This window comes from Streptopelia decaocto, assembly GCF_964273445.1.
Source record: "Streptopelia decaocto genome assembly, chromosome: 1".
Taxonomy (NCBI): Eukaryota; Metazoa; Chordata; class Aves; order Columbiformes; family Columbidae; genus Streptopelia; species Streptopelia decaocto.
This window is the reverse complement of record NC_138663.1, coordinates 79,728,225-79,740,857: the sequence shown is the minus strand read 5'-3', so window position 1 is coordinate 79,740,857 and position 12,633 is coordinate 79,728,225. Positions and strand designations below refer to the sequence as shown.

The window sequence follows — 12,633 nt, the reverse complement described above, 5'->3', positions numbered from 1 at the left end:
TTTTAATTAATTCCATTTAAAGGGATTCATTGTTTTGTGGGCAGGGTTCTTTTGCCTCAGGAATTTAAAATATTTTTATTATGAATATATTATTGAGCCAAAATGGATTTTTTTTTTAAACACCAATAGAATTACTGCTCCCTTACTACTCCCTGACCCTGAGGGAGTTGCTAGGAAAGCTACTGCCATGGGGAGGTGAAAGAAGAAGGAAAAAAGGTGGGATCAGAATGGACAACCATGGAAAAAAGCTCTGCAGAGCTGGGTTTTTACTTTATCCCAAGCTCCTAGTGATGGGGGTCCAATATACCAGTGGGAGGGCTCTGCCTCACACACAGGTTGACAAATTGCTACACATCCTCCAACCACTTCCCATCAGTGGCAGGAGCAGCAGATAGATCAGGCCAGACAGGCAGAAAGTAGAGAACAGTTGTCTTAGTGATGGTCACCACTTCAACAGGTCATTTTCAGCTCTCCTGGGAAAAAAAAAACAAACCGAAACAAAAAAACGGGCCAGATGGGAACATCCTGATGGATTTATCTGTGTCTTATGAATCAGATTCACCAATTTCACATTTGGAATCATTAGCTCATTTTTATAGTAAAAAAGGATCATGTAAAAGGTACAATAAGTAGTATCTTAAATTTTGCATGCAGTTGCAGTGATATAAACTGCTTCTAAAAGAGATTTTACTCCCTTTAGTGATGTGGCTTTTTAAAAAACATTATTCTTGAGTCCCTTTTTTAAAAAGCATTCAAGCACTTATCCAACTGTAAAAAGACGTACTTCTAGTGAACTTTGTCTAAACTTGATGTTTAATTTGTTTTTATCAAACTTTTACACTCATTTTGAAGAAAAAGTTTTAGCCAACTGCAGCCTTTAGAAAGACAACTGCTGGAACCAGCCTGCACTAATGATGCCAGTGTGGTTCCTCTCATACTCTTTGGACTTCATGAGCTCCATTTCACAAAATGGCAAAACTGTCGGCTCTCAGAAATGACCATGAGTTCAAGGTGCACAGCACCCAGCAGCACTAGTTTCCACAAATACAGTGAAAATGTGCCTTCCATGTGTTCAGTAACTAATATAGAATTTGGTGACTAAAATGCACAGTAGTCCCTGAACAATGGAGTAGAACCAAGCTCTTCCATCACTCCCTGGATGAGACCAGCAAGTCATGCCACCACCCTATAGCCCAATAATTATATTTGCAAAACAATGTGACTTCAGAGGGGAGGAGGAGTACCTTAAGTATATTCATAGAATAGTCTCAGCTTCATAATGGCTTTTAGCTTGGAGCAAAAGCATCTTCCTGGGAAGAGAGTGACATGGTTTTAAATGCTCTTCATCCTTCAGGCTGAAGAGGTTTTCAGTAGTATTAATGGTGGTGACTCTGCCGCCAACCTGTTTGCTGTGAGTTATACAGAAACTAATCTTTCAAGGCCTTCTTAGGTGTGGCCTGAATGTATTTCATTTATCAGGCCTCCATAGCACTTGGAGGAAGGTCTTGCCTGAGAATTCAGCCAGGCTCTGACATATTTTAGGTGCCACACTCCTGGCTTTACCAAGACAGCAGCAATTCTAAGCATATGCAAAGAAGAAAAGAGTCTGTAAGGCAAGGTACTGGCAAAATTTAGTTGTCTCAGGAAGGTGTTAGGCAAAGCACATGCTAGGATTAGACAGGATTTATGGAGCTAAATCCTACCTAAATACCTAAATTATGGGCCTGGGACAACGTAAATCTTGGTATGCTGCATGTCCTCCTCTGCTAGAGGAGAAAACTGATTCTGCATGGTGGAAAGTATCCAGTGTTCTGGAGATCAAGAGCACTTGCTCTCAGCTCTAGTTAGGCTGCATGAGGAAGTATCAGGATATGACCGCTGCCACCTCAGCAGCCCAAAACGTGCATGTGATTTCCCCCATGCTGTTGCCAGGCAGCTTTCCACAGCCCTTCAGAGGAAGAGTCATTATTCATTTTTACTTGTCACCCAAGTACTCTTGCTCTTATGAGAGAAGGGAACCGTGTGGGGTAACTTGCGTTTTCTCTAGAGTATCTTCTTTTTCTGGTAGACCATAAATCTCAGATGCTGTCAGTGGTGAGTGGAAATGAAAGCTATTGTTGGACAGGTAGGAATTCTTATCTTACATCCCGTTACTTAAGGGCAGCTGGGTTTTAGGCTTTGACCACATGCTGTGGTGTGGACCAAACCACACAGCAACTTGTTCCATCAAATTCTATTTTTGCAAAAGTGTTCAAAATGAGAGAGAGGACAAAGTTGCTGTGCAGAGTACTGTCAGCTGCAAATTTCAAATGTTTTCGTGAACATGGGAATACCATCAGACTTCCCAGCTCTACTCCTTGTTCAGAAAGTGTTTTCCTAAAGCAAGATTGTCTTGGAGGTATCATGGCCACAACACAGTTCTAATAATTTACTTTTGTCATTTATAACTTCAATCAAAGGTGTGCATAGTTCTGTATAAACACACATGCAATATAACTATTCACGTGAATAAAAATACACACACACTTATTTTTGCAGACATGTCTTTAACTGAATTACTACCACCTCCCTAAACACTGAAAACACGTATGCATGTCATATTGTAGAACCCTTTTGGAGGACCGGCGCAGGGCTCAGACAGGCTTGTTTACGTGAAAAAAAGAAAAAAGAAAAAAAAATAAGGCGGCATCTCTTTACTCCTGCGCTTCAGAAGACTGCACCTTCGCATGAGAAATTTTTTAAAAAGCTTCAAGTTGAGGGTATGAGAAGTGCGTGCACACCCCTTGAGGCAATTCGACGAAAGTTTTAATTTCCTGTAGGAATGCGCCGCTTTAAAGACCCGACGAGAGATTACCAGAGGTGGTGCCTCACGCTTGGCGTTTTAACCCACTGGGACGCGCGGGGCGGTCAGTGGTTCCCCGGGGTGGGGGGTGGTGGAAAAACCTCAAGCAGCGCGGGACTCGTCCCCGCCGAGATGAAACCGCGTGTACGTGGCTCAGCTCAGCCCCTGCGGCTCGGAGCCCCCTCAGTTCCCGCGCTGCTCGCAGCCCCACCGGGCTGTGCCGCCCGCGCCGTCCGGGCGAGGCCCCCTCCCCCCGTTGCCAGCCGGGGCCTCCGCACACCCGCGCTGCGGGGCAGCCCTCCTCGCCGCTCGGGCACTGCTTCCCTCGGCGCAGCGCTCACCGCGGCTACACGCACCCGGCGCGGTTAGGGAAGCGCCCCACGGGACTCCGTCCCAAAGTGCGGGTCGCCCGCCGCGCCCCCGCCCACCGGAACCCGCCGCCCGCCCCCGCCCCGCCCCAACGGCCGTGGCGGGGGCGGGCTGCGCGCCCCCGCCGGCAGCCAGCCAGGGCGCCGTGCGCGCCCCCGCGGCGGGAGGGGCGGGCCCTGGAGAGGCGGGAGGGGCGGGGCGCGCCGCTGCGCCCCCTCCCCTTCGCGCTGCGCCCTCCCCCTCCCCAAGGTGTTGGCGGCGGCGGGGACGCGCTCGCTCGTGAGCGCGCCGCCCCCCCCCCCGCTCCCTCCCCGCTCCCCTCGGCTTCTCCCCGGCTGCGCTGGTAGCGGCGGCTCGGCCATGGCGGCCCCGGCGGAGCTGAGCGTGGAGCGGCTGCGGGCGCTGCCCGGCAGCTGGAGTTACGGGATCAGCCAGGGCGGCCGCGTCTTCTTCATCAAGTGAGCGGGGGGCCGGCGAGGAGGGGAGCGGGGCTGGGCTGAGCGGGCGGGGGGGCCGGGAGGGGCGTGCGGAGGGGGCGGCCGGGGCTGCGCCTGCCTGACTCGGTCCGTGTGTTCGTCCCCGCAGCGAGGAGGCGAAGAGCACGACCTGGCTGCACCCGCTCACCGGAGAGGCCGTGATCACCGGGCACCGTCGCAGCGCAGGTAGGAGCCCCGCCGGGGGCGGCCGGGGCCCCCAGCCCTTCCCCAGCACAGCCGCCCCCGCCCGGCGAGCGCCGCCCTCCTCGGCTCCCCGGGGTCTCGTCGAGCCCGTCGCCCCGCGGCTCCCGCGGCCGCCCCCTGGGCTCCCGCCACCCCTTGCCCGCCCCAGCACCCGGGCGGGCTCGGCCCCGGGGCCCCTTCTCCCCTCGCCGGGGCGGGCAGCGCCTCTGGCTTCGCCCTGTCGCCCCCAAGCCGCCCGATCCTGGAAACCGCCTCGGTGCCGCCGCGGCCACCCGAGACAACTCCTCACGCCGCGCTCTCTGCGCTCCCCTCACTTCTCGCAGTTGTTTGTCCCCAGCTCCAGCAGGATGACACTACAGTGCAGCCTGGCGTGCCCAGCTTGCCATCAGAGTGCTCCTCATCTTTTTCTTAAAACTCTTCCTTTTGCACCCCGGTTTTCCCTCCGTATCTGTGTAATTTCTCTGCTTGCTTTCTGTTTGCCTTGTATCACCCCTATAATATTATATAGTTACCATTAGAGACTGCCTTATTCTTCTCGTGCTTCATACAGGCTACCCCAGTTATTCACCTGCACAGCATCCTTTCTCAGTTTAGCATTAAACCACTTATCTTATTTCTGTTTCCAGCAGTACCTAGATATAACCACGATAGGTATCCTAGAATTGTTGAGGCTGATTGCATTAAATATAATAGTAGTCACCTAGAAACCCTTTTCCTCCCTTCGCTTCCATCTAGTCTGAGAGTGTGGGTGGTTTCTAAGTGACTGAGAGAGGTGGAATAGGTAGGAGGAAAAGGGACTGAAACATCAGGAATAACTTGGAGGGAGGAGGGTGGAATCGGTCGTCTTCGGTACTGCTGTTTGTTCCACTCTGGAGAAGTGGCAGCAGGAGGTGCTGGAGGAGGAGGATTTACAGCAGACACTCTGGAGACCCAGAGCCAAACTCTGACTGCTGGTATTGCACACAGGCTACATATGCCACTGGGAGGTGGTGGAGTGTAGTAATAAGTGCAGTTGTTTTTATGTATGTAATCACTTGGATAATCGCAGGAAAATCTGCAAGTGAATTGGACTACATCAGATTATTTGCTTTTTATGTTTGGTTAATACTTATGCATTAAGAAATTAGAAATGGCCTTTTAGAAAACTGTGGGCAGCCTTTTTTGTCTCGGGAATAGTTTAAAAAGCACAGGTTTCTGGCTGTTAGAACTCTGCAGTCTGATCTGCAATGAACGGCTGTTTGTAAGAAGTCGTTTAATGCCAGGAAATAGAACTACTGATTGTTATTAGGCTCCCATTTTCCCCACTTTCAGTACTCAAATTAATTGAGGAACTGGCCTTTATCTACAGCAATATGCATGGGAGCAGATGTATGTGAAGTGCTTTGCTTGTTGGACAGTAGCATTAGCTGAGGATTCATTCTTTTTTAAAACTATTACTAGTGTCTCTGTTGACTGATGGTGATTTCTAAGGAATTTTCTATGTGTCGCATTTGTTTCTAAAGGAAATGCAGTTTGCTTTTGAGTATCTGGAGTATTACATGTAGAATAGCAGAGTTATTATCAGGTGAATTAGACTTGTTTCTGAGCACGAGAGTGAGGCATGACCTTGGATATTCTGACCATGATTTGTCAATCAGATGCTGAAGTATCTGCAAAACAAACCTTTTTCTTTAGTTTTCCTCATTCGTGTGTATGTTAATTAATATCTCCACACAGAGATAGAATCAAACAGATTCATTCTGGGGTTCATATCTTGTTTTGCCCTGAGCATACTTTGGGAACCTAGTCAAAATATGTTAAAAACATATATTATTTTAAGAAACATTTTTTGAGTTAATGACACTTATTTTGGAAGTGTATATTATTGTAAAGCTCCTTATTAAATAATGTCGTGAGGTGTTTACTACATGGGAGGAAAGCTTTCTTTTCCATTATGAACTGAAGTGCTTTTTATTCCTTGAGATATTCAGCACTAGAATGGTGGGTTTTGCGAAGTTCTTACAGCAGCCATGAATACTCCTGCTAGAGGGACTTCCTGTTTGCTGTACTTTGCCCTGTGCTGTTATCGAAAGACACCTTGATTTTTGTTCTAGGGAAGACAGGAGTGAAGTAAAAAGTCAGCCAGAGCAAATAAGTAAACTGTGGGGGAAAAAGATCACATGACCCACACTAAATATTTTTAATTTTAAGTAGGAAATGCATTCTTGCTTTTTTAATTCAGTGAGTGAGTCCTACATATCAACTATTGGTTTTGTTAACTGAGTCAAACTTAAACAGGGTAGTTATGTATCTAGAGTTGCATGAAGTTGCCCAATATCTTCAGAGCTTCCATTACACCAGGAAGCTGTTACTTGTAAAAAACTGACCATTAGTGGAAGTGCGCTTCTTTTTTCTTTGCGGGCACCTGACTCTTAAGAGTGATAACAGAGAAGGAAAAATGTACCCACTTCCTCCACTAGATTTGCACTGAAAATTATTTTCCTGTAAAATTGAATAGAACTGTAAACACTGCAGGAACACTTGTTAGTCACAACAGTGGTGGAATTATGCTAATGTGATGCTAATGCTCTGTGGTGTAGTTGATATCATGCCTGTTAAGATGCTTGTGACTTGCATGTAATGCAACTCAGTAAGTTGATTTTTGTTTAGATCTCTGCCTGTCAGGTAATTTGATGCTACTGAAGTTCAAGGCAGAAAGATCTAGTGATGACTGCAAGTTCTAGTTACTGGTCAAAGGAAGGAACATTGTTAAATAAGGGCAGACTTAAACCCTGATTGTTATTATTTGAGAATGGGAAATATAAATCAAATTTTCATGCATGTAGCTTCTCTTGGATTACAGAATTTAAACTGAGACAGTATTGCGAGTCAGTTCTAAAATATTTGTTTCTAGGACTAAAGCTTTCAATATGTGGAATCAGACATACAGTATTTTAACTCAGTTTAGGGAGTAGACCAGTATGGCCAGCATAATTTCAAAAGTTAATTGGATTGTTTTGCTACTTGTTTTCCAGACTTACCCACAGGTTGGGAGGAAGCTTATACTTTTGAAGGTGCAAGATATTATGTAAAGTAAGTTGATTGTTTTATCTGTCACAATGCTATAATTTTCAATTTGTTTGTCTAAATGTTGCTGTAATCTTGAATGTTTACCAAACTGAATTGAAATGTTATGCTATAATACCTAAAAGGAGTACTCGAGCTTGCTGTACTGGATGTAGTCCTTTGTTTAGTGAATTCTGCCAGCTAAAACAATTTATTGAGTTTTTGTGTTAGTACTTTTAATGAAAACTTCTTAAGGATTCAGATTCAAATGAAATTTCTGCTGTGAGTGTGACCACTTAGCAACAAATGTCCTTGCAAACCTTGAGTTTTTCTGTTTGTTTGACACTTGTGTGTATACACTGTCATGCCAGAAATGCATTCAGAAAGGCAAGATCTTTGTCACTTGGAGAAGAGACTTGATTCAGCCCTATTCTTTAGTAATTACATTGTTTAAAGCCACTCTGAAGGTTTAATGTGGTTGTTGTCTTTGTATACCTCCCATTTCTGATTCTTGCATTGATTTTCATTATTTTTTTTGTTCGGATTTTAGTACGTTTTGAGGAGTGTCCACTGTGGTGGACTTCCTGTACAGTCCTTTTGAATGAGAGGTGTGGAAATAGAGCTTTTATGTAGTAGCCCAGAAGTTGTGTTGATCAGATCTGTACAGACTTCTTAGAAGCTTTTCCTCTCCAGATAGTCAGACTGTCCTTATGTGGGCAATGTTGAAGTGGCACCTATGTATTTTTGGCTGGTTAATGTGCTTTTTTTTTCCGTTATTTAAAAATTCTCAGGCTTTTCTTGATTCATTCAGGAGATTTTACTCACTCAACTGTGTGTTTGGTTTGCCATCTTTAAATGAAGAGTGTCATCAGTGGGATACCTTGTATGAGTGAAGGTTACTAATAGTGATAGAGGCTATAGGCAGCAGGTAGGTTTTTCTGAGTCTTAGCGTTGAGCAAAAGGTGACTACTCTAAGTTGCATTGTAGACATTGTGAGATGGGTGTTAACATATGTTCTGTGTGGTTTATTTTATATAGGAACGTGTTTGATTTGATCCTAAACAAAATTTAAAAGAATATACTGAAGTTTAATGCTCCGAAAATGTGTCCAGAACTAGTGCCAGGCTCTATCAAAAGGGTATTCTTGTTAATAGGCGACATGTTTGTTTTACTGTTCTATTCGGCTTTCTTGTAATTTTCATGACACGTGTGTTGTAAAGCAACTGACAGGAATGTACTAAGGAGTTCACCTTTGGTGTTCTGTTCAGATTGTTAAATGAAGATGAGTGAAAGTTATAGAAAGCTGGGTTTGTCTCTGTATATAATATTAAAAGAAATTATTCTATGTTTTTATATAGAACTTGTTCTCATAGAATAAACCTATGAACAATGTGTTAACTATAGTAACTGGAAAATAGGAACTTGAGTTTTCTTAGAATAAAAAAGTGTGGACAGCTGTTGTAAAGTGACTGATGTGCTTATGCACAAACTTACCAAGTGGTAGGTTGGTTGTATACTCCTGTCCTTGTAAGATATTCTGTTCAAGGTGTTATCATAACTGTTAGGATGCACATCGAGCTGATTGTTTTGCTAATAGCAGACACTAAATAGCTCTGTTTGTATTTAAAAGTTGTGCTGCATCTTTGAAAACATGTTGCACAAACAGCACTTCTCTGTGATTTGCTAGATGTAGGAGGATAGCAGGGTAGTGCCGTCCAGCCTGCTGAAACATTCACGTGGTATGACCAGTTTGGCATCCTTAGTTAAATACCTGTTTCTTGTGTTGCCTCTCAGACTGAATTTAAACTTCTGCGCAATGATAGCTTCTCCTTTCAAAGCCGTTTAGCATCCAGCCCTGCTGGTGCTAGAGAAGATGTGAGAGCTAACGTAGACAGCATGACAACATTATAATCGCTATCTTGTGATCCTCCGCAGGGTGACGCTGGATGATGTGTTGATTATAATGATTCTAGTTGTCTGAGTCTAAACTACTGCGATGCTCTTGCACGAGTGGGAAGCATCACAGGTTGCTGTGACCTTGTGATGTACAGGCACCCCGACGTATGGATTTCTAAATGTAACCTCATTTGAGTGTGCAGATTCGCTAAATATGAATGTTTATTATGTTGATTACAGCATAATAAACCTATGTTAAAACTGAAAATGTTGCAGTCTTGTTCATGGTCAGGTCTGAAGGAAATATGTTGTTTTATGTTCTGCCGTGAGTGACAAAGTGACAAGGGAATGAATGTTAATGGCAGGCTGTTGATGCATTCAGCCATGTGAAACTTGGCTGTTGGATTTCTGTAGTGTGTCCAATAACAGAGTTAGACAAGAAGGATAATCAGGTTTCCTGATCACATAAATAATTTCACCTAACTTCTGAGGCACAACTTCAAATATGTGGGTTGAATAAAAATATTAAACAACCTTGCTTTATGGCAAGATCTTACACTAGACTGTGTTTGAAAATAAAAACCTTTTGAAAATTATTCTTATGTTTTTTTAATAATAGGTCTTCACTGTTCCAAGTGGGTGTGTCACTGAATCTATTACTGTGCTTTTTCTGGCTTTGATGTAGTAAACACTGTATAATCAAATTGGAATAATGTTGAGGAGATAATCGTCAGCTGAATCTTAGCATTCCTTGGACTGGTGTTTCAAACAAATGACTCAGGATACAGACTGTATTGAAATGTGATTATTTTTAAAGGGCACTGTATTTTTCTTGGGATGTGTACATTTGTTTTCAGAATAAGTAAATACCAAACAGTGATTATTTTACACACTTTTTTTTTTTTCCATGGCATTGAATTTATTCTAGCTTTAAAAAGGAAATATGTTCTGTAACAGGGATATTATATATGGAGTTGTTTCCATTGCATAATGTGTTTTTTTTTTTTTTTTTTTTTTTTTTAATAGGGTTATATTAGTAAGGTGATGCTAGCAAGGACTTTGACCTTTTTTGCAGCTTTTTTTGGATTAGTAGATTAATTCTCATACTTGGTAATGACAGAATCCTTCCCCCACATCCTCCCTATCCCTTGTAAATGCTAAATGCAAATGGCAAAAGGTGGTGTTTGTTATTTGGAGTAAAAAATACACCATGCTGTAACATTTTGTATATGTTCTCGTGAGACGTAGTTATGTTGTTAAAGTGTTTTGTGTATTTGAGACCAAGAAAGTCTGGTTTTGTTTACTTAATGTTAGAAATGTGCACAGATAGCCCTTCCTCATCACTTTTCTGAAATAATGCTTTGTTTGAGTGTAGTCCTTTATTTATACAGTAACTAAACTTCTACCTGGAGTATGGGGCTGGATGATGGTAGAATCAACACATTCAAATATAACCTTTAATAATTAGTTTATTATCAGTTAACTATTGAATCTTCTGTCCTATGAAGTAAAACAAGATATGGGAAAATGATGCCACAGTGTGCTGCTTAGAATACTTCACTGGACTGGTTATTTATGCTTATCATGTCGAGCACTCACTGAGTGCTGAAAAGTTAAGGGCTTTATACCCAAAACAGATTTAAGATGGATAGTATTATGGGAAGCTTAAGTTACTTACATTATTTATAAGTGCATAAGGAAATGAACCCATGTGACGATCCCAGTATGATACTTGTCAATAAAGAATGAGAATTTTCAGCTTGATGTTTTTAGTACCTTGTGGTGACCATGTAGTTGTTGGGCACCAAGGTGCTGGTTTTGAGAGCTGTAAAACTACATAAATGTGTCTTTCTCCATGTATATGTATATATATGTGTATGTGTGTGTTTATTCATATGCATGTGTTTAAGAAACGCTTATTGCTGGTTAAAACCATGTGACTGTCTAAGCTCAGGCATGTGCTTACTTTTCTCGCCTTTTTTTGCTTTTTAATTTCAGTAGTTCTGAACATATGTTAGGATTTTTGTATTGAGTTTTTTAAACTAGGTTTATATTATTTAGCCTATTAATTTAACAAATAAAGTTGTTTTAAAAATCAGTCCAAGGATGAAATTTGGGGAATTTTGCATCAGTTTAACTAGTTTGCCTTCTACAGAAGTACTCTTAGGTAAACTGGTCTCGTGTTAAAATTTGATATTTTTTAACTCCGCTGTAGGCCCAATGCTTTTTGGGCAGCTCACTGACAAAGTTCTTTAAAATGTAAAGAATTAAGAGAGTTAAAGTTTTATTTTAAGAATTTTGTGTTGAAGTTTACCTTTTTCTGTATTTATCAGAACAATTTTTTGCCTGTTGCTTGCTGAAGCAAGGCATTGGCAAACGCAGGCCACAGCTGAGCTGTGTTCACTGTTGCATCAAATAGAGGTTTTGTATGCTTTTATAGTGAATTTTATCAATGCAGGCTTGCTTATTGTAGACAAATAGCTTGAAAATTGGGAAGGTAAGAAAAATTTTTCAGTGATTAAAAGGGATAAGATCTTTTTCAGCCTTGAGTTTCTGTTGTTTGCTAAAATAAACCCGTGCTCATTGAGAATTCAGCTTTTGTTTGAACCTTTGTCTTTTATGTGCATTCTAAAGATCCTGTACCCTTCAGCTGAGACTTTCTCCAGAAAAAGAACAACTCGTCATGTTTGCAGAGAAGCCCTTTCTTGAAAGGAAAAATGGAATTTGAAAAAAAAATAAGAACAGATCAGACTGTTTTCCTGTAACACTAAGAATCACAGCATTCCTACCAGAAATTTAGTCCTTTTCCTACTACCTCTAACCTTTATTTTACTAAAATAAAGGAAAGATTAAAGGTTGTTCTTGGCCTTCATTTGGTGCATTCTTATGTGGGAAGACTGCTAGGTCAAATTGTGGCATACAGCTAGATGGATGAACTGGGACATAACATTTCAACAAACTAACCTATGCCTTTTACCTTTGTAGTAAGCAAAAAGCTGTTCAGAAAAGGAGAACTTTTTAGGAATGCCTGTACATCTATTATCTATTTTAACACATACTTCTTTATTCCACTGAAATATTTCAAGAAGCAAAAATACTGCAATGCTGAAGCTGTATGTGGAGGTGGAAGGACTCTAGACACAGGAAGAAAAGGGTGTGGGTCAGAGGAGGAGCGGTGGGACTGCATCCAAAAAGCCACTTACAGGGGAGGATGTGGTGGGAAGAGGATGGAGGTGGTGGTGCACTGAAGGAGAAGGCTAAAAAGGTGGGAGTAGCTGCAGAAGAGGGAGGAGTGGAGACTAAACTGGGCAGAAAGGAACGGTGGCAGTGGGAAGTCAGCACAAGGAATAGGGGTGGGAGCTGATTTCCTAGGAGCGAACTTGCTGGAATTTTTCCCAGAGGGAAGGGTGGCAAAAGTTCACCCTGTGCAAACATGTTGTCTGACTCGTGTGCAGGTCTGGCAGGGCCTATTACCCCTGGCTTATGAACCTGTTTCAAAGTTAGCCTGGGAGGTAGAATATCAAATGCGAATGTTAGGAATTAATGTGCATCTAAAGTCTCTTTCTGACTGTGACGTCTGTGGTTGATATTTTGAGCTGTCTCTTTCCTGCAGTCTGTTTCTAAATTGGGTAATACCTTGAGTGCTTTAGTTGTACTAAGATAGGCTTGGAACCATAAGGGAACTTACTGATTTTTATTTTTTGTTGTATCATTACCAAGTTTTTAAACACTTATAAGAATTAATGGATAATTATTTTAAAATACAAAAAAGATTTCTATATGTAAGTTCTTACATGAAAT

General features: G+C 42.4%; 1 protein-coding gene across 10 annotated transcripts in view; it reads left to right on the top strand.

The window, feature by feature from the left end:
* The first annotated feature begins 3,504 nt into the window (after positions 1-3,504).
* PLEKHA5 (pleckstrin homology domain containing A5) overlaps positions 3,505-12,633 on the top strand; it is a 178,808-nt gene continuing 169,679 nt past the window's right edge. For 3 of the 10 annotated variants that reach the window (XM_082054109.1, XM_082054110.1, XM_082054106.1), the window contains exons 1-3: positions 3,508-3,669; positions 3,797-3,873; positions 6,906-6,963. In XM_082054109.1, coding sequence (XP_081910235.1) covers positions 3,572-3,669; positions 3,797-3,873; positions 6,906-6,963 — 233 coding nt within the window. In that variant the 5' untranslated portion in view covers positions 3,508-3,571. Of the gene's footprint in view, positions 3,670-3,796; positions 3,874-6,905; positions 6,964-12,633 lie in introns of all 10 variants that reach the window. The other 7 variants (XM_082054111.1, XM_082054108.1, XM_082054112.1 and 4 more) reach the window with 5 other exon arrangements.